At 29.9% G+C, this 24,871-nt stretch overlaps 3 protein-coding genes across 3 annotated transcripts; all 3 read left to right on the top strand.

The window, feature by feature from the left end:
• The first annotated feature begins 678 nt into the window (after window positions 1–678).
• Window positions 679–5,455, top strand: LOC124929555 (probable cyclic nucleotide-gated ion channel 14). Its single transcript, XM_047469949.1, has 7 exons — window positions 679–835; window positions 941–1,460; window positions 2,549–2,761; window positions 2,839–3,143; window positions 3,431–3,542; window positions 3,631–3,867; window positions 4,609–5,455. The coding sequence occupies exons 1-7, from the start codon at window positions 807–809 to the stop codon at window positions 5,338–5,340; spliced, it is 2,148 nt and encodes a 715-aa protein (XP_047325905.1). The 5' UTR covers window positions 679–806; the 3' UTR covers window positions 5,341–5,455.
• A 5,613-nt stretch (window positions 5,456–11,068) lies between these two features.
• On the top strand, window positions 11,069–18,763 carry LOC124931239 (ubiquitin carboxyl-terminal hydrolase 18). The gene is made up of 11 exons (XM_047471664.1): window positions 11,069–11,674; window positions 13,063–13,240; window positions 13,316–13,404; window positions 13,988–14,073; window positions 14,170–14,332; window positions 14,699–14,822; window positions 15,532–15,689; window positions 15,810–15,894; window positions 16,331–16,543; window positions 17,029–17,090; window positions 17,692–18,763. Exons 1-11 carry the CDS (start codon window positions 11,403–11,405, stop codon window positions 18,305–18,307), a joined length of 2,046 nt encoding a protein of 681 aa, XP_047327620.1. The 5' UTR covers window positions 11,069–11,402; the 3' UTR covers window positions 18,308–18,763.
• A 955-nt stretch (window positions 18,764–19,718) lies between these two features.
• LOC124932393 (cryptochrome DASH, chloroplastic/mitochondrial) lies at window positions 19,719–24,128 on the top strand. The gene is made up of 13 exons (XM_047473011.1): window positions 19,719–20,179; window positions 21,085–21,224; window positions 21,308–21,520; window positions 21,596–21,721; window positions 21,880–21,954; window positions 22,084–22,200; window positions 22,560–22,606; window positions 22,770–22,846; window positions 22,931–23,006; window positions 23,156–23,225; window positions 23,324–23,447; window positions 23,563–23,612; window positions 23,757–24,128. Exons 1-13 carry the CDS (start codon window positions 19,744–19,746, stop codon window positions 23,955–23,957), a joined length of 1,752 nt encoding a protein of 583 aa, XP_047328967.1. The 5' UTR covers window positions 19,719–19,743; the 3' UTR covers window positions 23,958–24,128.
• The last annotated feature ends 743 nt before the right edge of the window (window positions 24,129–24,871 follow it).

The raw sequence follows: 24,871 nt of genomic DNA on the forward strand, positions 1-24,871 counted from the left end.
AAGATTAAATTCTTCGACTAAAAAATATCTTTCACATCACAATTATATATAATATTATATTAATTTAGATAAATAAACTATTACAAGTAAGTTAAATCGAATATGTCTCAACAATTTTGACAAATAAAAAAGTTAATAGATAAAATGATTAATTAAAAAATAATATTATATAATATCATTTTCATTCTCAATTATTTATTAATTAAAATACTAAATTTTAATATTTTTATATAAAATTTAAATATTAAATACATTATTTTTTCACAATATAACCCAAATAATAATGTAAAATAATAAGATTTTTAATGACAATTCGAAATTTATCACAGAGGCACATTAAACTCTTCTAAAAATAACTATACCAAAAAAAAATAAATTAGATCAAATCAAACAAACAAACAAACCCTAAATCCAAATAAACCCATATCACTAATCCCCTTTTCTCCACATTTCTTTATGATTGATTCTTGTTAGCATTAAAATAAATGGTTCCAAACAAGACCAAAAAAGTGGAGAAACATTGCATATTTTAAAGTATTAGATTTGATTTAAATAATAAACATGAGATTGAGGTCCAAAATTTGTTCTTTAGCCCTCCTCTGTTCCCATTTCCCCTGAAGTCAACTGTCGTTCATTTGGCCCTTTCCTTCCTTCTCAGATTTGTTTTCATTACCATTTCACCTTCCCCCTTTCCTTCCTTCCTTCCTTCGCGCCGTCTCTGCGATCTCACAAAACTTGGATTTCAAAAAATGGGTCGATTTCGTTTCAAAATATGCTAATCAGTTCAGAGCTTCACTATCCCATCCATGGAAATGAAGAAACAGAAGCTTGTGAGGTAACTGTTGTATTTTTAAACCTTCTTTCTGTTCATTTTGTTGATTATTTGAAATGGGTTTTGAGGAAAAAGGTTTCTTTTCAATGTCTGGCTTCTATTTGATAGGTTTTACAAAGATGGGAAATTACACCCTGAAAATTCATGGGTAAACAATGAGAAACAATTGCCTGTTTTTAAATCTGAAGCGATTGGAAATGGGAATGTTGAATTTGGGAAAAGTAAGGTTTTACCGACAGGAAATCATGAGGGTTGGAGATACACGATTCTTGATCCAGGAAGTGAGGTTTTTCTGAAATGGAATAGAATCTTTATGTTCTCTTGTTTGATGGCTCTCTTTGTTGATCCACTGTTCTTCTATCTTCCTTCTGTAATTAATGGTGGAGATGGAAAATCATCTTGTATGACTACTGATCTGAATCTTGGCATAACTGTTACTTGTTTTCGAACATTGGCCGATCTCTTCTATCTTCTACATGTTATTGTCAAATTCAGGACAGCTTATGTTTCTCCTAAAACTAGGGTTTTTGGAAGAGGTGAACTTGTTAAGGATCCTAAGATGATTGCTTTAAGGTATTTGAAGTCTGATTTCTTCGTTGATGCCATCGCTACGCTTCCGCTTCCTCAGGTACATTTGTTATGGTTTACTAGCAAAATAAGTCTATACCAAATCATGAAAGTGAAAAATTGTGACAAAATACAAGTTTTTATGGTTTGATTGTTATGTGTTGTTGAATTTGAGAATAATGGAGTTTGTTTTGGTTAATGTTGGCAGATTGTTACATGGTTCATTATCCCTGCGATTAAAATCACTTTCAATTTTAAGTTTTTGAATTTTCAAATTAGATACGAGATTGTAACAAAATACTAGTTTCCTTCGATATGTTAGTTTCATTGTCACATGTTGAATTTTGAGAATAATGGAGATTGTTCATATAGTTAATTATTTCAGCTCTTAAAATCACATAATTTTCAAATTAGATCTTGATTTTGTACAAGATTATGACAAAATACTAGTTTCAATTGCTTATGTTAATTTATTTTAAGGGATAAAACCCTTTTCATTGAATCGCGAAGATTGCAACTTAACGGTGAAAACCTATAAAAAAAAATAGTTCAGTTCGATGTTGTGATAAAATATTAGTTTGCTTAATTTACACGTTGAATTTTGAGAGTATTGTTTTGATTTAATATAGGCAGATTGTCATATAGTTCATTATTCTAGCTATTAAAATCATTTTCAATTTTCAAATTAGATCTTGATTTTGTATGAGAATCTCACAAAATACTAGTTCCCTTGATATGTTGGTTTTTTAAAGGATAAAACCCATTTCATTACATCGCGAAGATTGCAACTTAACGATGAAAACTTATTAGAAAAACAGTTCACTTCGAGATTGTGATAAAATAATAGTTTCCTTGTTTTCTCGTTGCGTTAGTTTGATTGTGGAACGTTGAATTTTGAGAATAATGGGAGATTGTTTTGGTTTAATGTTGGAAGATTGTTATATAGTTCATTATTTCAGAGATTAAAATCACTTTCAATTTTCAAATTAGATCTTGATTTTGTACGAGACTTAACCAAATACTAGTTTCTCGCGAAGATTGCAACTTAACGGTGAAAAACCATACAAAGAAAACAGTTCACTTCGAGATATGACCATAAGTTGTTAAATTTGAGACTAATTCAAGTTTGGTTCGGTTTGATGTTGGCAGATTGTCATATGGTTCATCATTCCCGCGATTAAAAGCTCTCACGCCGATCATACAAATAACGCGATTGTTCTTATCGTACTTCTCCAGTATATTCCGAGGTTATATTTGGTATTTCCATTGAGTTCCGAGATCATCAAAGCTGCCGGAGTAGTCACAAAGACTGCATGGGCTGGTGCTGCTTATAATCTTATGCTATACATGTTAGCTAGTCATGTATGTTAGTTAATAATTTCCAGCCTTGTTTGATTTTTTTCTATTAAAAAAATGCGATAAACGATATCTTAATGCAGATCTTAGGGGCGTCTTGGTATTTGTTATCGATCGAGCGACAAGCTTCGTGCTGGAAATCGGCTTGTAGACATGAATCAAGCCCGACCAAATGCTCTCTCGGTTTCTTGGATTGTGGTTCTCTTAATGATGCAAGCCGTGTGGCGTGGGCAAATGTGACCGCGGTATTTGGAAACTGCGATCCGAGTAACGATAATATTAGTTTCAAGTTCGGGATATTTGGGAATGCGGTTACGAATGGGGTCGTCTCGACTAAGTTTCTTGAAAAATATTTCTATTGCTTGTGGTGGGGTTTGCAAAATTTAAGGTACATTAATAAAAACATTTTATATGGTCCTTTCAAAATCCTCTTTCATTTTGAAAAACATAAAATATCTCATATTCGATTCCTACTAAATTTAAGTTGAGGTAGTGTAGGATATGTGTTTAATTTAGTTCTATTTTTATATATGAACTCAAATGGAAACACATTTCGATGAGATACTTCACATAAAAAAAAAGGTATTTCAAAACGATTAGAAAGTGTTTTCAAATGGGCATTAGAAAATATATTTGTTACAACTAATGTGGTCTCAATGTTTCTTTATATTGCAGTTCGTATGGACAATCTCTGCAAACAAGCACGTTTATCGGGGAAACCGTGTTTGCCATACTTATTGCGATCCTAGGTTTGGTTTTATTCGCGCACTTGATTGGAAATATGCAGGTATAGTCTGATCGTTCTCTTATGAGATTATGTTTTATGATGTTGTCTATAGTGTAATTTCTTATGTTTTCGAACATTGTTGTTGTAGACTTACTTGCAATCTATTACGGTGAGACTTGAAGAGTGGAGGTTAAGGAGACGAGATACCGAAGAATGGATGAGACATCGACAACTCCCTCCCGATTTACAAGAACGAGTACGACGATTTATCCAATACAAGTGGCTTGCCACGAGGGGAGTTCACGAAGAAACTATTTTACATGGCTTGCCTACCGATTTACGTCGAGACATCCAACGCCACCTTTGTTTGGACCTCATTAAACGGGTAAGTTATCGTTTGTTAATTTATGAACGAGTTTAATTGTAGGGTTATTTGAAAGAATTTTTTTAATAGAATAAAATGTTGATTATTTGAGTTAAATGACTTATATGTTTTTAATATTTAAATAAAAAAATTAAAGTAATAGTATTTTTTATTATTTAAATGATTTTATTGATAAATTAGATATTTTTATAAGCTCAATGTTTTACTTTTAACAAAAAGAATCAAAATCATTTGTCAAAAAGCTTTTTTTTTCTTAAATTGATCTAATTTTTTTTAAAAAATTTTCCATCAACTTTTTACTTAAAAGTTTTTTCTTTCATAAACAAAAATCTTTCTCTTTTTATTTTTGTTAATTTTTAAAAGGGATTGTGATGGTATAAGTGACTCAATATAAATTTAAAAAATGCTCTTAAGTTTGTTTGATCTTGGATTATTTAAAGAAAAAGAATTATTAATTCAAAATTTTGTTTGATAAAAAAAAAAAGTAGATTGTTTCATTTAAATTACTAAAATGTCAAATTTGAATTAAAAAATAAATAAATAAAGAGTACTTTCGGTGATTAAAGAAGTGATTTGATGATGAAAATGATAAGTAATGTGATAAATGATTTTTCTAAAATAATTAGATAACTCAATATGCATTGTTTGCATGCTATTTTAATTTAATCTCCAATTTACTATTCATCCCCAATTTTTATTTTTACATTCATGGTGAACATATTTTATAACTTGGTTTTGTAGGTTCCATTTTTCTCCCAAATGGATGATCAACTTCTCGACGCGATATGCGAGCGTCTCGGATCATCCTTAAGTACCCAAGGAACATGTATTGTACGAGAAGGCGATCCCGTGAATGAAATGCAATTCATTATCCGAGGTAGGTTAGAGAGTTCGACTACAAACGGTGGAAGAACCGGTTTCTTCAATTCAACCACTTTAAGACAAGGAGATTTTTGTGGTGAAGAACTACTCTCGTGGGCATTACTTCCCAAACCGGGTGTCAACTTACCATCTTCAACTAGAACCGTGAGGGCTCTAGTTGAAGTTGAGGCTTTCGTTTTGCTAGCCGAAGATCTAAAGTTCGTCGCGAATCAATTTAGACGTCTCCATTCCAAAAAGTTACAACACACATTTAGATATTATTCTCATCATTGGAGGGCATGGGCTGCTTGTTTCATTCAGGCAGCTTGGCGAAGACATAAGAAGAGAAAGACGGCTCATTCCTTAAGTTTGAGAGAATCGTTTAGTTACATGAATCCCGATGATGAGGAAGAGGAAGTAGCGACAATTCTCGAGGATACTCAAAATGTAATAGCGAATAATTCTTCGCAAGCTAAGCAGAACATAGGAATATTGGCATCGCGGTTCGCTGCTAATACGAGAAAAGGAGCTCTAAAGGCTAAGGATGTTGGCTTACCGAAGTTGAAGAAACCGGAAGAGCCCGACTTTTCGGTCGAACCAGATGAAGACTAAAGCTTCTCATAGTTTAACAGACCATCAGTGTAAATGAATTTGATTTGATGTGATGTTCCTTTTTCTTGTAGAGTGGATTATGATAATATTGTGATGAAGCTTGATCATGTTTTTTTAATTTAAATTAAGAGTGTTAATATGGAAAAGAAAAGTAAATAAGGAGGAATTATACATTCCACATGCCCATTTAGAACATTGTTTTGAGTTTGATAAAACATTAACAATTTTTTTTTTTAATTCGAGTCTATTTAAATTTTGATGTAACAAAAAAAATGAAGGGTGTGTTTAAATACTATGGTGGGTTGGGTAGGGGTATTTAATCTAGTGTAATTTTATAGTTCTCAATTCTATTCTTTTTAGGTCGGAATTATAATTCTAAATTTTATTTTTTTTTATGTATTTTTAAACAAAATAACTTAACGGTTAAAGTTTTCAATCAATAATATTTTTTTGGAATTTAGGATTTAAAATATCGAACTAGCTCTTTCATAAACGAGAGAAGTAAAATAATTTTTAAAAATTAAGAATTTATGTCTAAAATATTATACTTGTTTGTTTGGTAATGAATTATTGGAAGTGACTAAATTGAATCATTTGAAAATAATATGATTATTTAGACAGGATCGGTTTTTCTTGGTTTGGGATTCTAATAATTGGGTTGATTATATAAAGATTGATACATACTCAAACCTATATTTAATGTGTACATAATTGAAAAAAAGTTAGACTAGAATACTAGATCTATATTATATAAAAGTGATCCATACTCAAACTTATTCAACTTCTTTTTCAAGATTTTTACCTGATATTAAAGTTACAAATTTGAGAGATAATTATGCGGCCTCTATCCATGGTTGAAGTAGTCGATGTCGGCCAGGAAAAGTAAAATAAAAGTTTTATAAATAAATATGTGTTTAGAAAGGATGACAACTATAAATATACAATAAGAAGAAAGAAAAAGATAAAGAGAAAACATAAACAAAAGTAAGAGTTATATATTCAAAGTATCGACGAAACGATCGAAAAATCGACAGTATCAGTTTTGGCTCGACTGGTGAAACTTCGTTGTATTCTCTACCATTTAAATAGTAAAAAAAAATGAAAACAGCTTTAGTGAAGAAGTCAAATGATTGAGCTTTTATGGTTGTTTCTTTGGTAATGAATTTTTAGAAGTGATTAAAGATTGAATCATTTGAAAATAATACGATTATTTAGATAGAATTTTAAAATAATAATAATAATAATTTAATCTGTTTTGGGATAATTCTGTTGATTATATAAAAATTGATTCATACCCAAACCTAAATATTAATCAGTTAAATATTCACATAATTGGAAGAAGGATGTCTGAGTTTTTAGAGTATAACATAATCAAAAGTTTATAAATGATCATTAAATTATAAAATATTGTTTGAAAGTGTTATTTTGTCATAATCATTTTTTATAATAATTATTTTTAAAAATTATTAAAATAAAGTGAAAATAATATTATTTGTATTTAGTATAAAAAAGTTCAATTAATTTAATATTTTTTTAAAATCACGCAATAAAAATTGAATAATAACCATTTTTCACACTATATTTGGTTTTACTTCTGACAAAATTAAAAAATAAAATAAAGTTACCCAAATTTTTTAATAATTGTTTACATTTTAATCAATGTCATCTGCTACCAAATAAAATGTTATGTTTTTACTTGAAAGGTGAAAAAAAATATATTTGAAAATGATTGAAGTATATTAAAAATGATAAAAATTGTTTAAGCAAAACAACAAAATATGTCATGAAAAAATAAATCACAAAACATGAAAAATAAAATAAAAAATACAGACACCCTATTCAATATGTTATATGTATTAAAATGTGGAAAATTATGTGTTTAGTTCGGTTATTATGGGTTATGTCATATGTGACATTAATAAATTAGAATTTAATAGTTCAATATTATTAATTTTGGAAAGTTCTAACCATATTTTTGTATTGTCTTAATTGAGATCACTTAAAGAATGTAGAAAATACATTAATAATTATATTTTAATTGAATGATTCAATATGAAATAAGATTATTTAATAATTATAAGTCACACCAAACAAGCCTTGAATTGAGAAAGACAATTATCTAAAACTAACTATTTTGCATTACCAAAAATAAGAAATAAAGGGATAAATCATTTTCTCAGTATTTTAAGCTGTGATATAATCTGAATAATTTAAATGCAATATATTATTATACTTTATTAAATAATATCAGTCCCTATTAATCTTTGTTATTAATAATGGTACTGAGAGTCAAGATGCTTATCAAGATCTCATTTTTTTATAGTTATATTAATGACAAAATTATCATCGATATAATTGTTGTGAGTCGTTGTCGTATATATTATAAGGAAGTGAAAATGACTCATAATCTGCTTTTATATTGTTATATTTAACAAAATTATCATCGGTATAATTTGAAAGTTTTTTTAAAATTTGACTAGAATTTAATGGGTTATGCCGGAGACTGTCGAGAGTATTAAGATGCATGGATTGAGACGGTTAAAAAATGAGATTTATAAGATGAATATTTGTCTATATAATTTTCTGGTAAACTATTTGATTGGAAATAAATCGAAAAATATTTAACAATCAAACTAAAGATCATGCACATTATAATTATCATGACGATGTCAAATATTAGATCTGAAAACTTATTGATTTGTTTGAAAACCTCACCACTATTCTTGAGAATTTTCAAGTCAATTAATCGTATTTTTATTTTGAACTTTTTTTATATAATATATTTTATCGTTCTACTTAAACACTTTTTATTTTAATTGTCACTGGTTGGAAAAATGATAAAAGATGAGGAGAGAGAAATTTTGTTATGTTTTTGGCTAATCAAATTGCGCCACATCATTCTCTCCTTCAAATTCTCTCCCCAATCATTTCTCTATTAATAACTTTTAAATTTCTTATAAAAATATCAATATTTTCAGATCAACGCTCCTTAATATTTTTTAAATAAATCAAAATTTATTTAAATAATCTCAACCAAATAAGTTCTAAATTAGGCTGGAACATAATAATTTTTAAAAAAAAATATTTGCACTTTTATTTTGTATAAGACTGATTATAATTAAAAACTTATTAATAAATAAATTTTGTTTAAATAAATATTTTCTTTATGAAAAACTCCAATATTTTCTTTATCAAAGAACATATATATTAATTAGAAAAAATTCTACAAACAAGTACTAGTTAACTCAATCTACAAAGAAGAGAAACTTTATATATTTGTTTAAGAATAAATTTATTATATAAAATCGAACATTTAACTTTTTAAAAATATAAATGTATAATTTCTCTTATTAAAAATAATTTTCTTTATTTTTAACTAAATAATTCACTAAACAATCAAATGAGTTATATATATAAATTATTTTTATTAATTCAAATAAAGAGTTATGTATTGAAAATTAAATTAAAAAATAATGTCAACAAAATAAAAATTTAGGTGTTAAATAATTAGACATATTTACAATAATTAAAAATATTAAATTATACCTTAATTTATTTAGGGTGACTCCAAAATTTTTTAATGATGAATAATGAAGTAAAGCAAATCGAACAAGTCAATTAAACAATATCGAAAAATTTTCTATCAAAAATTCTTAGCGACAGTGAACATTGTCCTTACCGAGAGTTGGTATGTAACGTTAAAAAATTTATGACTTTCTACATATATATATATAATAAAAAAAAAATGTGAGAAACCCATAAAATAATGAGTGCCTCCAACTAAAAAATTTGTTTAAGTGACTCATTGAAAAAAAACAACACTTACAAATTCGATAATTTTATTTCATTTGCTTAAAAAGTGGACAAATACAAATATTTTATTTCCACTACTCAAATCGAGTTGGTGTTATGTTTTGTTTATGCGGTATTTTGTTTAGCTCGATCGGATTTTTCATTCCGAAATTTTATAATCTGAATAATATTCTTAACACTTGGTGAGTCGTTGGCTGCTTGTACCCTCTACTTACTGAATTTCTCGAGTTGTGTTCCTTTTTTTTCTTAGAAACAAATGAGACTTAATCTAAAATTGTTTTTAATCTTTCCAATAAAGAGTCACTTAAACGAAATTTTAAATTTTCTTATAAGTATTTCCTCATTATTTTGAATGAGTTTTTCAATTTTTTTAACCATGCATAAATAATAAGTTATCATTTAACATAATGTTTTTCAATAGGGTTGTTTATTATGTTATTATGACTCAAAATATTTGCAATAAATTCTTTTTGACAATTGAATTGTTTGTTATCCGCTGCAAGGTGTTAACATAATTATGATTGTCCTCGCTGTCACATGTAGGATCCTTATTATTCGAATATTCATCCCACATATTTAATATCCAGTTTCTTATTTTCAAAATGCTTAAATTTATATATATTTATTATTTTTACTTAAATATAAAAAACTTCGCAACATTTTTTTTTCTTTCTATTTTCAATCCTAATTCCAATTTAAAATACTGGAATGGTATCATTAAATTAACCTTTATATATATTATGGGTACCCATTTATGAAACAAGAAACTAACTCACTCTGTTTACCCATTTTGCCAATTGGAACATATAAAAAAAATATTGAATTGAATAGATTATAATTAAAATAAATCAGGAACTTAATAGTTTTGTCATAAAATAATTCAAATTTTGAGCTTAACCGCGCATAATCGACCCAAACCGCTACTCTTAAGAACAACGTCATTCTTGTGATTAAACTTAAAATTTCTAAAAAAATAGTCTTCTCTTTACTTCCATTTATTTTTAATTATTATTCATCTTTTCAAAGATTTTTTCAGTTTAAATTATTTAAATAACCCTTTTCAAAATACATCCTCTAACTGTTTTCTTATTTATCACTACACCTAATTTTCTAATCAAATATTAAAATATAATTTATTTTAAATTATTATTTTATATTTTATAACTATATATTATTTTTTTAATTTTATTTTTACTAAAAACAAATCTTTACTTTCTAAAAATTATCTATCATTATTACTTTTTAAATAACTAGTATTTTTTTTAAAAACACCTATTCAAATATTGAATATTATCGAATATGAAGTCAACTCATTGAAAGGACAATAATAATAATATATTCAATTTTTTTTTAAACTTTCTACTAAATTTATAATCGAAATTGTGATAGTGTTAGCATGTGAATCACTCTCGCCACTTTTCTTAGTAGAGTATTTATAACTGTTTAATTAAAATATAATTCATTAATATTTTATTTAATTAGAGAATATATTTAAAATTATTATTTTTTTGATAATATTTTATTTTATTTAATGTAGTTAATTATTTTATTTAATTAGAGAATTTAGTAAAATGTTAATTTATGTAAAAAAAATACAATCATTTATCATACATACCTACAACTTTTGACCTACTCATTATTGCTACATTATTTGCATCATAATTTGTATTTAATTGTATTTAATTTGTAACCGATTTTTGTGTTATGTTTTTAATGAATATTAATTTTGAAAAAATTAAAAAAATAATTTCTCACATGGGTATATAGAATTAAAAGTTTAATTTATTGCTACCTAAAAAGAACAGCAAAGCACTTAAGTTTAAGTATTTGATTTACTTTGATTGTAAGTGGAAAAAAAAAAATATAAATAAATATATACATATATATATTTATATATATAGAGAGAGAGATCATACAAGAACGATAACCCTAGGTCCATAATCGAAATTCCAAATTCCAAATTCATTGAGGATTTTGATTAGGAATTCGCTCTGGTATCTCTCCTTTATTGATCGTAGATTGTGGGGGAAGAGAAAGAGAAGGAGAAGACGAAGAAGATGTTCAGATTTCTGTAAAAGACAAGTTTAGAAACAGAGAGAAGCAGAGGTTTGAATCGGGGGAAGAACTACTACTGTAAAGCTGAAAACTTAAAGAGGAATTCGAATGCATTAATGGCGTATCAACGTATACTGAGTTTTTTGATCAATGAAAAACCCTAATCAGGTATCTGAAACTCAGCGGAGCTGTCGATGCATGTCTCCGGATTCCCTCTCGATCTATATTGGTATCTCCAAATCTTGGTCACAGCTCTTCTCATTGGCGTTGGATTACTCCAGCTTTTGAAGAGTACTGCATCGAAGTACTTCATGGTCGACGCCAATTTCGATTCTCCTGAACCGGCGTTGCCAGACGTCAACGCTACCAAGATGGTGGAAACTGCCGCCTTGAATGGGACATCTTGCGTGGTTTGTGGCCAATTGACGACGAAACAATGCGCTGGATGTAAACTTGTCAAATACTGGTGGGTAAAATCAATTTTTTTGCTTTAAAGTTATCATACGAATGAATAATTAGTAATTGCAACTGTAGTTTAACTTTTTACTGTATAAATTAGTTAGTACTTCATCTTATCCTTTTTTTAGCCATGATTGTATGTTGGGTTAGTGGTTATTTATTATGTGTACTTTCTTTCTGTAGTTTATATCAATCTTTTTCTGGATTCTGTGCTTTATACTTTAAATAACTTGAGAGTTAAACCAAATTCGGCGAATTTTCTTTGTGGGGTTCTTGAGGGAAAATAAAATCTTTACCTGCATCTGTATAGATAAGTGTTGTTTCAATAATGCTTCCACGAGTCCAATCTTAATTGGGTTATTGCTGGTTAGCAATTAACTAATTCTGGTGAGATAATGTTGAAGTCTCTTGGTGAATGAACAAGGTCTTAGACCTAAGAGAGCCGATTTACTTTTCTTTTGTTTCTAGCCAAATCAAAGATTTGGGGATTATTGCTTTCAATTGCTGTCATTTTTTTTACAATTATCCACGTTCCCAATATGCTTATGATGTAGCACACTCCCAATATGCTTATGATGTAGCACACGACGACATTATTGGCTAGTGCTCCAAACATAGAGTTGATTGAATCTCTAAGAAAAAAATCACTGAGAACTAGTCATAAGTGCGAAATGGATAAATGAAGTGAATTTTCGAAAGAATATTGTAATAATCAAAAGTGAGTGGTAAAACAAGACAGTGAAAAGAAAGTAGAAAGTTATAAGATATATTTAATTGTTTAGTCATTAAAGTGCACCTTTGCTTCTCGATAGACACTATGGGACTGATTTGACAGATTCTTGAAACAACAGTCCTAGAAGGGAAGTTTTCTGTATATTTTCAGTCACAAAGCCTAATATGCATGTCTTTTGTGTTTAGTTGTTTTGTTTGCCTAGTGTCAAATGTATCCCTTTTGTTGCTTATGACCATTGGATTTCCAATATCATGTTTGTGCTTTTAGTTAAATTTGAAATTACTGTTTCTTTCATGATGAGAGATGTATCTATATGCTGAAAAAGTGATGGTTGCTTGAAAGAAAAGATCTTTATATTCCTCCATTCAAAATTATAAATATACCTAGAATATTGGATATTATCATTTTTGTCCATTCTAAGAGGAACCAAACTGTATCAGTTATGAGTAACAGTTGACTCTTTGTTACACAGACAACAATATGGTTCTCTCCTACTTATCATCCATTGTTGTGCGTTAAGATTGCCTATTTTTATTGGCTCATATTATTATTTATCTGGATAATTTTGTGTTAGTCTGGCTTTCATTCTCAATTATATTGGTCAGTTTCTGCTTTTCCATTCGCTGATAGAGTTTACTAATGTTCCATTCCTAACTTTATAGCTCGTCAGCTTGCCAAAAATCTCACTGGGAATCTGGTCATAAGAAAAATTGCAACAAACTCAAAACATCTTCTTTTAAGGCAGGATCAATGTCTTCTCCCCAAAGTTGTAGCAGTACCACTGGAGCTGCAACGTTTGCTGTCAATGGAAACAAAGATATTGTCAAGCAGGTCAAAAAGGTAAGTAACTTATCATTATATTTCTTTCCTAATCTTCCTATGGAGGCCCAACACTTACATTAAGTTGTCTTGCAGATTCTCTTTCCTTATGAAGAATTTCTGGGACTTTTTAATTGGACAAAAACTGGTTTTCCTCCATGTGGACTATTAAATTGTGGTAACAGGTAAGCTAGTTAATTCTGGTTTTCCCTTTGTTTCTGTTTGTGGAACCGTTTCCATTTACAAAAACGTTTGGAAACGAAATTTAGTTGCCGAGTTAGACAAGTGTCTGACAAATAAATGTTGAATAAATCAAATGAAAATAACTGAATTTTAAGTATATGGTATGCAAGTTGATTTGGTAAAATGTGAAACTAGTGCTGGGAAAGTATTTAAAGACTATTTTACCCTTATAGTGATGTAATTTAATTAATTTTCAAGAGTTAAAAGTTGTCTTTTTATGCTCAAACTATACTAACTCGGTAAATCATTCATAGCTTACCGAATAAAGCTAACATTCTAGCTTAATTTGAGCTGAATCTAACTAATTAAGTGGTTTTAAGTAACACTTATCAAATGATCTTATATCAAATAAGCACTTAATTTTTCATAACTGATAAGTTGTGTTATCAAACACTGTATTTGTCAGACACAAAAACAAAAATTTGTTTTTGCTTATCTAAAATGTTTCCTAATACAGAAACAGGAACATGTATTGACCATCATTTGGGATCTTCTGTTTTTCATTGTTTATTTATTTGTGTGCAGTTGCTTTGCTAATGCGGTTCTGCAGTGCCTTGCTTCCACTAGGCCACTTGTTGCCTTTTTGTTGGAGAAAGGCCATCAACGAGAATGTACATTCATATATGATCTCCCCTTTTCCCCATTCAACTATCCTAATGGTTGTTGTGCGATCCTCACATATTCCTTATTGTTGTTTAATTCCTCAGGCAGGCGTAATGATTGGTGCTTCTTATGTGAATTCCAAACCCACATTGAAAGAGCCAGCAGGAGCTCACAACCTTTTTCACCAATAAATATTCTTTCACGTTTGCCTAATATTGGTGGCAATCTTGGTTATGGAAAACAAGAGGATGCTCACGAGTTTCTCAGGTTCTCTCAAATTTTGTTTTCCTTTGGATAATCCTATTTAGCTTCTGGGTAATCAGTGGTTGTTAAAATCATTGATTAAATAATTTAGCCTTTTTGATAGCCCAATTTTCAACTTAGCGAAAAAAATTTTGGTGAAAATTGTCATCAACAAAAATTTCTGTAGCATGATCTAAAAGTTTGTCAAAAAATCACTTTTTTCATCCGCTTCTCACCTAAAAAGTTTCATCTAATTCATTCACACTTTTCATACTAATTGCCAACACCATCAATTGTCAAAAGTGATTGTGACAAGATAACAATGTCCGAAAAGGCATTTATGTTCACAACAAACTAGATCGTTGTTTTGAAGTAAGTTTAGTTTTGCAGGTTTGCAATTGATAGAATGCAATCAGTGTGCTTGGACGAGTTTGGTGGTGAAAAGGCTCTTCATCCTAGCTCCCAAGAAACCACACTTATTCAGCATATATTTGGAGGTCATCTCCAATCTCAGGTTTGTGTTGACGTAGATCTATGATCTCCAATCTCACTTGTCACTTATGAGATGTTCTATTTTTTTATGGTACCCTAGATTTTGTATTTCTAAACACGCTGAGACGCTCATTGGAATATCTGGTTATACAAATTTTATGTCCGTATCTGTTAGATGCTAGCTTAATAATGGAGTAATAGTTTTAATCATATTACTTTATCCATTGATTTTCTATTATTTATTTTATTGCTTATTATAGCTTTTGGGTGAAACCTTGGTGAAAACATCATAGAGTTTATTTGGGAATTAGTATTCTGTCACAATCACGATCTTTCTGAAAAATCTCCAAAGTTAAAATTGTTAGTGTTTTCTCGTTTGATGTAAGCTTTCCTTTTTAGTTTTTGGATCCTGATCCAAATTATAGTTTATTTCTTTCCTTCATTTGGTATATAGATTTTTTATAGATCATGTTTAGATTATTTCTTAATTTTTGTGATTTTTGGCAAACATAACAAATGTAGGCATGATTTTATTTTCATTGTCATCTAGAACTATTTGTTTCATTTCTTATTTTGCACGAAAAACATGATGACATTGAAAATTTTCTGCTTTCATTTTTCTAAGCATGTTCTACCGGTCTGTTCGTCTGTTTATTTTTAATATTTAGCTTGGTAGATGGAAATTGAAGATGTGTTTATTCTTTATTGTTCTCCTTTCCAATCCTGGCCAGGTGATTTGCACAAAATGTAACAACGTTTCAGATCAGTACGAAAATATGATGGATTTAACGGTAGAAATTCATGGGGATTCTGCTTCTTTGGAGGAATGTTTGGACCAATTCACAGCCAAAGAGTGGCTTCATGGGGACAATATGTATAAATGCGACGGGTAAACTACTCCTGCTTTCTTCAATCATATTTGTTTTAGCAACTGAACATATTTTGCAATATTAGGGTAACATTTTGGTTGAAGTGCTCGTGTAATGATCTATCTGGGAACTTTTGACAGGTGCAATGAATATGTAATGGCATGGAAGCGTCTTACTATTCGACGAGCTCCAAATATTTTAACAATAGCTCTGAAGAGGTTTCAGGTTTGTGCCATGTTGTTAGTTCACCTCTATAAGTGAAGTCCTTGTCTCGGTTATTGAGCCTTTTTGGTATTATATTTTTGTCACTTTAACAAAAATCCAAAATGCATTTGTCTAAAAGGTGTGATCTAAAAAACAATCTCAATCTAAATTTTCTACAACTTTCTACATTTTACACTGAAAATTTTATTCACCCTTTTCCATATCAAATGCAAACAGAATCACTTTCAATTTGTACTTTGGCAATTTTCAAAAGTTATTGTGACGGTAATTTTGACAAATACCACTTTCTACAAAGGCTCAGACAGCCACCAAACTTTGTATGGCCTACTCGTTAAGACTTGCATGTAGAAAGCTTCCACACCTTTATTTCTGTCTGTCTTATTTCTCAATTATTTGACAACTTTTTATTCCTTTTTCTCTTTTTGTGGGTGTGCAGAGTGGTAGGTTTGGAAAACTCAACAAGAGGATAACTTTCCCTGAGACATTAGATCTTAGCCCTTACATGAGTGAGTCTGGAGATGGTACTGACCTATACAAGCTTTATGCTGTTGTAGTACATGTGGACATGCTGAATGCTTCTTTTTTCGGCCACTACATTTGCTATACGAAAGATTTGTCAGGATCCTGGTACTTGATTGATGATTCCAAGGTACACGACTCTCTCTCTCTCTCTTCCTGTTTCTCTCCTTGTGTGCTGTCATTGCCAATAGTCCTAGTTTATCCTTATATGTGGAAACACTTTTTGTCTTTGTATCCTCCATCCGGATCTGGATGAGAATTTGCCAATAAATTTCTGAACAAGTGTTAAACTAAGTTCAGTTTCTAAATGTGATCTCATCTGAATGTACATCCGGATGATAAATCTGACAGAGATGGTGTTTAAATGAATCCATAGTGTTATTGTGTATACAATTCTTATCTTAGAGGAAAAACATTGCATATTCAAAATCATATTGTTTTCCAGACATCCATCATAAGTGTTGGCATCATACCTTCTGTACTTGGTTTCCTGATTTTGGCATAACAAAATTTATTTCCAGCTCGAACCAGCATGTTAGAACACAGCCAAATTGTTCTCTTCAATTATCTAGTTTGTCTTTGAAAATCGGAGACTTATGATATTGTTCCCTGTAGGTTTCTAAGGTTGATTTAGAGGAGGTTCTCTCGCAAGGAGCTTATATGCTTTTGTATAGCAGGTAATCATATTATTTTGTCTATATTTTATCTCTTTGCAAATTTCTTCTTTGAAGTTGCACTACAGTGACTTGTTCTAAAGTGCTGACACTATAAAGATGGTGGATGCTTTGTTTAAAATTTGCATATGTAAAAGAAAGGTATATGGTTACTCTAAAATATTAGTGAAATAAATAATAAATGAGGTGCTATGAGTATTAATCGAATGAAATTATTTTCGGCCAATACTTACTTATTGAAGAAGCAACTAAGTTCATGTACGGGAGTGTGTCGTTTAAGTTGAATTCTAAAGCGGTGTTTGATAACAAAACTTTATCACTTAATCTAAATTCTTAAGTACTTAGTTGAATTAAGTTGATTTGATAACTGTTACATAAAATCACTTAATTATTTAGATTCAGTTCAAATTAGGCTAAAAATATTAAGTCTAGAGCATCCATAAAACAACTTTATCCCTGAAATCTAATGAGCAACTTTAAATACTTTCCTGGCATTAGTTCTACATTTTATTGAATCATCTTACATGCAATTTAGCATTCAACATCTAATTTTCAGTTTTATAAATTCACTCTAAATGTTTCATTGTTTGTATGTATCTCTCAGGGTTTGTGTTCAACCAGAATGTCTAAGGCATACCGAGTTTCTAGGCTCTGAGGAGCAACATGAGAAAGTTGTTGAAATAGAAAAAGCCATCTCTTCAGAAAACTCAATTCAAGAATTTGCTCAGTTTGAGTCTATAGATGATGTTCTTGATATGGTTTCCTCAACTTCTTCGGGTTGCAGATCTATAGAAAATGTGCAAGAAAACACAGAGATGTTTGATTCTGATGAGCCAATCGTGGATGCTTCTCAAATTGAACAAAATGCTTCCATTAACCTGTCAAATAGTTTATATGAGCCGGTTTCCTTAAACGGAGAAGTTAAACTTAAACCCGAGTGTCATGATTTGGTTTCTAACTTAACTAGAGGTGTGAAAAGCATTGACGAGATCGTGTGTGGACAAAATGGCGAAACATCTTGCAGTGTTCCAAACGAGGATCTAATAATTTCGGATGAAGTCCAACACGGAAAGAACTTTGCTGACCAACCGCTCGGGAATAGTAACAGATCTGGAAAGAGTTTATTAGCAAGGATTAACGAAACAGAAGAGAAATTACTAGGAGCAAAATTGAAGCCTCTGATTGCTTCTGGTTTTTTTGGGGAGCGTCCGAGAATGTAAAAGATTTTAGACATCAAAAATAGAAGGGACTCGTCCAGAAACCGGGTAATTTTTGCTTCTAATAGATGAATAAATGAATTGGTTGAATTATTAGGTGGAACGGAACATATCTTTGAGCTTCTTTTTTTTAAATTTAATTTGATGGGATGTTGAATGAATGAAGTCTTCATCCCTCCTTTTAACATATTCAGATGATATTATTTATGAGTAGAAAACAGTAAAAGAGAGCAGAAAATCTTGTGGAGGAAGAAGGAAGGATTGATTTATGATTGGTTGGCTTAGTTTTAGGTTATTTGATTGTTGGAGTTGCAGATTTTCCAAATCCTAAATAATGGGTGATGATGATGATCATATGTTCAATCTAGAGATTTTTTGTCGTTTTTTTTTTGTATTTGTTCTTTCGGTTGTTGTTGAATGGTCTCAATCTTTATTTACGAGAATTTCCTCTTATGGATTTCTTTGCGATTTTTAATCTTTCCCAATTTTGGAACACTTTTAAGTTCTTCGATTTGAATCTAATATAGAAGTGTAGAGATAACTCAGAAGATAGTCAAAAAGGGTAAAGGAATTAAATGTCTCATGTTCGAACTAAAAGTTAAAAACACTCGGATTACAAAGGACACGAATTGTTATTGTTCGTTGATAAATTTTAGTTTAAAACAAAAATCAATGTCAATTATTCCTAAAACTAATATTAAATGTATTTTTCATAGTAAATCAAAAGTGAAATATGTTCTCATAATTTGTCTTTTTCTGAGTTCTAAATGTTAAATACACTAAGAAATTAAAGCAGATTGAAAAACTCTTCACAATCAATGATAGTTCTTAATGTTTCGAGTTCTAATTTACACATATTCAAGATCTTCTATATTTGTATGAAGATAAAATGTAAATTCCCACTTTCATATTATGTGAAATGAATGATTTTGTAAGAATTTATACATGCATAGTAACAACTACTCGCATTCGACCGCGACCCAAAAATACCAAATTTTCTAGTATCCGCACCATTTGAATATATAAACTAATTAAGGTATAAATATATTTAACAATAATAATATCATCTTCGTTTTTTTTATTTTCTTTTTATTAAAAATTTAACAATATTTCCTTATATATCTTTTCAATTTATTAATCAAAATATTTTTAAATACAAAATATATTATAATAATTTAATTAATTAAAAATCTAAATAACCTATATATATATTTTTTATCTAACAAATATATATTTTTTTTTACAAAAACTCTAAGATAAAAGCTCTAAAATTCAAATATATATAAAATAAACTAAAATACCTAACTTTACTAACTACCAACAAAAAAAATAAAGAGACGCCGCGAAGCCACGTCAACATATAAACAGACATGACGTGTCACATTCTTAACCAATAAAACTCCCTCCCTCCATTTCTCACTCCCAAAGTGAAAGAAACGATGACTTTCGCAATACGAATTCAATCTTCACTACATTTGAATTTCTTCTCTTCCAGAACCATTTTCAAAAAATCCTCCAATTCTTTGATTCGCCATTCATCTCAAATTCAACTTCCTCTCTTTTCTTCGTCACCAATGGCTTCTAGCTCCTCCGGCCGTTCAATTTCATCTACGACACAACAGGTTCCCACTCTATCCTCCGATCAAATGGATCGGATCGCTGACGATACTATCAGAAAATACTCATTGTCTATCTCTTCCACTAAGAGAACCGGAAAAGGAATCGCCATTGTTTGGTTTAGAAATGACTTGAGACTGTTGGATAATGAGGCTTTGGTTAAGGCCTGGTTTTCGTCAGAAACTCTACTTCCTGTATATTGTATTGATCCTAGGCTTTTTGGTGTCACTCATTACTTTGGATTTCCTAAAACCGGAGGTTAAGTACTGTTTTCTTTCGCATTTTATGAAATTTTCTACTTATTGCTAAACGAGCGTAGTTCGTTTCACTCCTGATCAGTTTATAATCTCCGATTAAACATTGGATGCATCTGTTCTTCTATCTAGTGAGAAATTTGTTATGCAGATCTTGAGTTCTCTGTATTATTTTCTTTCATATTTGATGAAATTTATTATTTACAGCTAAACTAGCGCAGTTTGTTTCACTCCTGATCAGTTTATAATCTCCGATTAAATCGTTGGATGCATCTGTTCTATCTAGTTAGACATTTGATATACAGATCTTGAGTTCTCCGTATTATTTTCTTTCATATTGGATGAAATTTCATATTTACAGCTAAACGAGCGTAGTTTGTTTCACTCCTGATCAGTTTATAATCTCCGATTAAACGTTGGATGCATCTGTTCTATCTTGTGAGACTTTTTTATACAGATCTTGAGTTCTCTGTGTTATTTTCTTTCATATTGGATGAAATTTCCTATTTACAGCTAAATTCGTTTCAGTCCTGATCAGTTTATAATCTCCAATTAAACGTTGAATGCATCTGTTCTATCTTGTGAGACGTTTTTTATACAGATCTTGAGTTCTCTGTATTATTTTCTTTCATATTGGATGAAATTTCGTATTTTCAGCTAATCGAGCATAGTTTGTTTCACTCCTGATTAGTTTATAATCTCCCATTAAACGTTGGATGCATCTGTTCTTCTATCTAGTGAGACGTTTGTTATACAGATCTTGAGTTCTCTGTATTAAATTCTTTCATATTGGATGAAATTTTCTATTTACAGCTAAATTCGTTTCAGTCCTGATCAGTTTATAATCTCCGATTAAACATTGGAAGCTTGAGTTCTTAGGATCGAATGTTGTTTTTTTTTTGTCAGCAGCTTTGAGAGCACAATTTCTAATTGAATGTTTGCAAGACTTGAGGAAGAATTTGATGAAACTAGGTTCTAACTTGCTCATTCGATTTGGTAAACCTGAAGAAATTCTGCCCTCAATTGCTGGAGAGTTTGGAGTTCATACAGTTAATGATTTATTTTTTCATGTGTTTAATTTCTAAGCATTTCTTAAAAGATTATATAAGTAATGTAATAACAATTTCTGCAGATCTTTGCTCATAAAGAAACTTGTAGTGAGGAGGTGAAAGTTGAGAGATTAGTTTCTAACAGATTGCAACAAGTGATTCTACCATCAGGGAAATCTTCAAATTCATCTAGATTTCCTAGATTGCAGCTTATTTGGGGAAGTACAATGTACCATATTGATGACATCCCTTTTGATATTAACTCTTTACCAGATGTCTATACCCAATTTCGTAAGGTCTGATTCCGCATCAAAGATATCAAGCTATGTGCATGATATTGTGTGTCTCTTATAGTGTTGCTTATTCTTTAGGCTGTTGAATCCAAGTCTAAAGTTCGAAAGTGCATAGAGATTCCTGCATCAATTGGTCCTTCTCCCAATGTTATGGACTGGGGATGTATTCCTACTGTTGATGAGCTGGGAATCGAACCTCAAAAGGCAAGTCAGTTGTAATAAATCAAGAATAATTGCGATTCTTCTAGAAGACTTCAGTTATTAGCTGCAGTTATTCTTAATTTTCTAGTTCAGTCGTTCATGAACTACAATTGGACTTAACTGCAGATTACTTCTTTGAAATGTTATTGTTTAAATTGTAGGTTACTAAAGGCATGATATTTGTTGGTGGAGAAAGTGCAGCTTTAAGCCGAGTGCATGAATATTTCTGGAAAAAGGTAACTTAGCTCATTACATATATAGAAATCCATCTTCTTCATACTTGATGATCTCTTGGTTAGGAAATATGAGGATACTGCATGCTGACATATGTACTTTCCTTCATTTATATATGAATTAACATATAGGATTTGCTGAAGATCTACAAAGAAACACGAAATGGAATGCTTGGACCTGACTATTCCACAAAACTCTCTATGTGGCTGGCTTCAGGAAGCCTCTCTCCTCGTTATATACTTGAAGAGGTATGTGGAATTAGTTACTTTTGGTTTTTGGTGACCTTAAGTCTAGAAGATATTTTTATTTCCTTAGGTGATCGGATTCGAAAATAGTGATGTGAATTCAATATTTGTTCTGTCTGCATAAGAGTTGTCCCAGAACATTCATTTGATATTTGAGTGTTTTTCTCTTTGAATTTTCAGTTAAGTCAGATTTTGCTCCCCATTATACTCTGTTTGATATTGCTGATTTTTTCCAATGATAATAAATCTGGAACATATATTTAAGTCCAAGATGGACAGTTTTTTTATGACATGCAACATTATATTGAAAATAAAGTGAAAATCTAGCTTCTAATTGGGACAATCCATATGGGTCCATTCAGGTAAGAAGATATGAAAAAGAAAGGCTGTCCAATGACTCCACATACTGGTAATTCTTCCACATTTTAAATCTCTCCACGTGTTTTGTGTGTTCATGGGCATAAATGAGTGGAAACAAATGATATTTTGCATATTCCATCCATATTGATAGCAATTTGATATCCTATGCTGAAGTACAAGACTGGTCTCTGAAGCAATAATCAATGTTGTAGGGTTTTGTTCGAACTCATATGGAGGGATTACTTCAGGTTTCTATCACTCAAATATGGAAATTCTATTTTCCATGAAGGTGAAATAGAAAATTCTTGTATTTGTTGCATTTAAAATGAATTACTCTCTCTATATATAGTCACACTGGTGTATAAATTTTCAGGTGGTCCAAGAAAACTCAAGTTGTCTTGGAGTCAAGACCAACTCTTATTCAAGTGTTGGAAAGATGGTCAAACAGGGTATGTTCTAACTTCTAATTATATAGTTATAGGTTAGAAACTTAGAAAGAAATGTGAGGTTTTCTTCGTTCTTTTCTGTTCTTTTCCTTTTGAGCTTGGATTTAGCTTCTATTAAAACTCTATTGTTATGAAAATTTGGTAAATTCTAGGTATCCCCTTGTAGATGCAAATATGTTGGAACTCTCGAACACGGGTTTTATGTCGAATCGAGGTAGACAGGTACGCTAAGAAAGTGGTTTATTTGGATTATTTGAGGTTTGATATAATGTAATAGAGAATAAAATAAGAAGTGATTGATGAATTGAAAAGTTGTTCAGATTGTTTGTTCGTTTCTTGTCCGGGACATGGGACTGGACTGGCGAATGGGAGCTGAGTGGTTTGAGACATGTCTATTAGATTATGATCCTTGCTCCAATTATGGTAATTGGACATACGGAGCAGGTATAATTTTGCTTCAATTAGTGTCAGAAACCGAGATTGAATCTTGATCATGCCAATTAGTGGTTTGGATTTGCTCGTTGTTGAGATAACTATCATTTATCATCATGATTTCTAGGTGTGGGAAATGATCCAAGAGAGGACAGGTACTTCAGCATACCAAAACAGGTATTAAATCCCAAAATTATAGAATTTCAATACTACACAAATAAGTCTGCTTGTTTAGTTTAGAAACTCTAATATATGCTTCATTTGGAAAACATAACCAGATAATCTCATTTGTTTAATATAATATTACTCGTCCAATTGTAGGCTACAACTTATGATCGCGATGGGGAATACGTAGCATATTGGTTACCTGTTTTAAGTTTACTTCCAAAAGATAAGAGGCATTTCCCTGGATCTTCTTCATATATCAAGCAAGTAGTACCACTCAAATATGGTATGAATAACAGAAGCCCAAATCAAGGCACTTCCTCAGGATTTAAGCCAGAAAGAAATCATCGATATTGAGAATAGTTTCGTCGGTAAGCCTGGTTTGCAGCTAGAAACTCGTATCCTTTCCTTGTTTGTTATTATTATCGATGAATTTGTTGTTGTAAGTTAGGAAGAATTGAGTTATTATTTATTAGCCTGAATGAATAATTGTTTATATGGCAGTTAACTTAAGATTGGTTACACTCATTTTAGTTTAGTTGAAAGTGAGAAAACTTACAAAAACAAAAGGGTTGGAAAGATAAGTTTATTAAGTATCATCAAACCTTTATATTGTATTTGAGTATTTATTTTTCTCCTCTCAGAATTTTGGCTCAATTTTCATAGTCTGATTTTGCTCATTTACTCTCAAATAAATGGGAAATAACTTTAAAAGTTAAAACAGTTAAAGTTAAATATATTTTTAATTTAAATTTTGTTTTCAATTTTTTAATATTTTTTTAATATATTTTGAATAAACTTTTTTTAGTTTTTTTATTTAATATTTAATTTATAATATAGATTTTTTAAATAATATAAACATTTTTGTTTTGTTATACAATTATATTATAAATTTAAATAATTATTATTTATGAATTATTTAAAATATATATTAATTATTATGTATTTATTATATTTTATGAATATATATATATATATATATATATATATATTTATAGGATTAATTAACAGTTTTAAAATAATAACAAAAAAAAAAAAGAAAAAAATGGTGTTAAATATGTTAGCATTTTATTTTAAATACTTGTTAAATAATTTATTTAGTATTTTTAATATGTTTTAAATGATTCATAAACATTTATTATTTTTATTTATAATATTATTGTATAATAAAAAGTTTAATATTATTTAAAAATATTATTAAATTAAATATTGAATAAACTTTTTAATTAAAATATATTAAAGCAATATTTAGTTTAAAAAATATTATTATT

Source organism: Impatiens glandulifera, chromosome 3, assembly GCF_907164915.1.
Source record: "Impatiens glandulifera chromosome 3, dImpGla2.1, whole genome shotgun sequence".
Classification (NCBI taxonomy): Eukaryota; Viridiplantae; Streptophyta; class Magnoliopsida; order Ericales; family Balsaminaceae; genus Impatiens; species Impatiens glandulifera.

Coding starts and splice junctions, on each gene's coding strand:
- LOC124932393 (XM_047473011.1), top strand. CDS start 19,744: ATGACTTTCGCAATACGAATTCAATCTTCACTACATTTGAATTTCTTC. Junction 22,607..22,769: donor TCCAATGACTCCACATACTG/GTAATTCTTCCA, acceptor TCAATGTTGTAG/GGTTTTGTTCGAACTCATAT. Junction 23,226..23,323: donor TGTCGAATCGAGGTAGACAG/GTACGCTAAGAA, acceptor AAAGTTGTTCAG/ATTGTTTGTTCGTTTCTTGT.
- LOC124931239 (XM_047471664.1), top strand. CDS start 11,403: ATGCATGTCTCCGGATTCCCTCTCGATCTATATTGGTATCTCCAAATC. Junction 13,241..13,315: donor TTGTCAAGCAGGTCAAAAAG/GTAAGTAACTTA, acceptor GTTGTCTTGCAG/ATTCTCTTTCCTTATGAAGA. Junction 15,690..15,809: donor AATATGTATAAATGCGACGG/GTAAACTACTCC, acceptor AACTTTTGACAG/GTGCAATGAATATGTAATGG.
- LOC124929555 (XM_047469949.1), top strand. CDS start 807: ATGGAAATGAAGAAACAGAAGCTTGTGAG. Junction 1,461..2,548: donor CTACGCTTCCGCTTCCTCAG/GTACATTTGTTA, acceptor TGATGTTGGCAG/ATTGTCATATGGTTCATCAT. Junction 3,868..4,608: donor GTTTGGACCTCATTAAACGG/GTAAGTTATCGT, acceptor TTGGTTTTGTAG/GTTCCATTTTTCTCCCAAAT.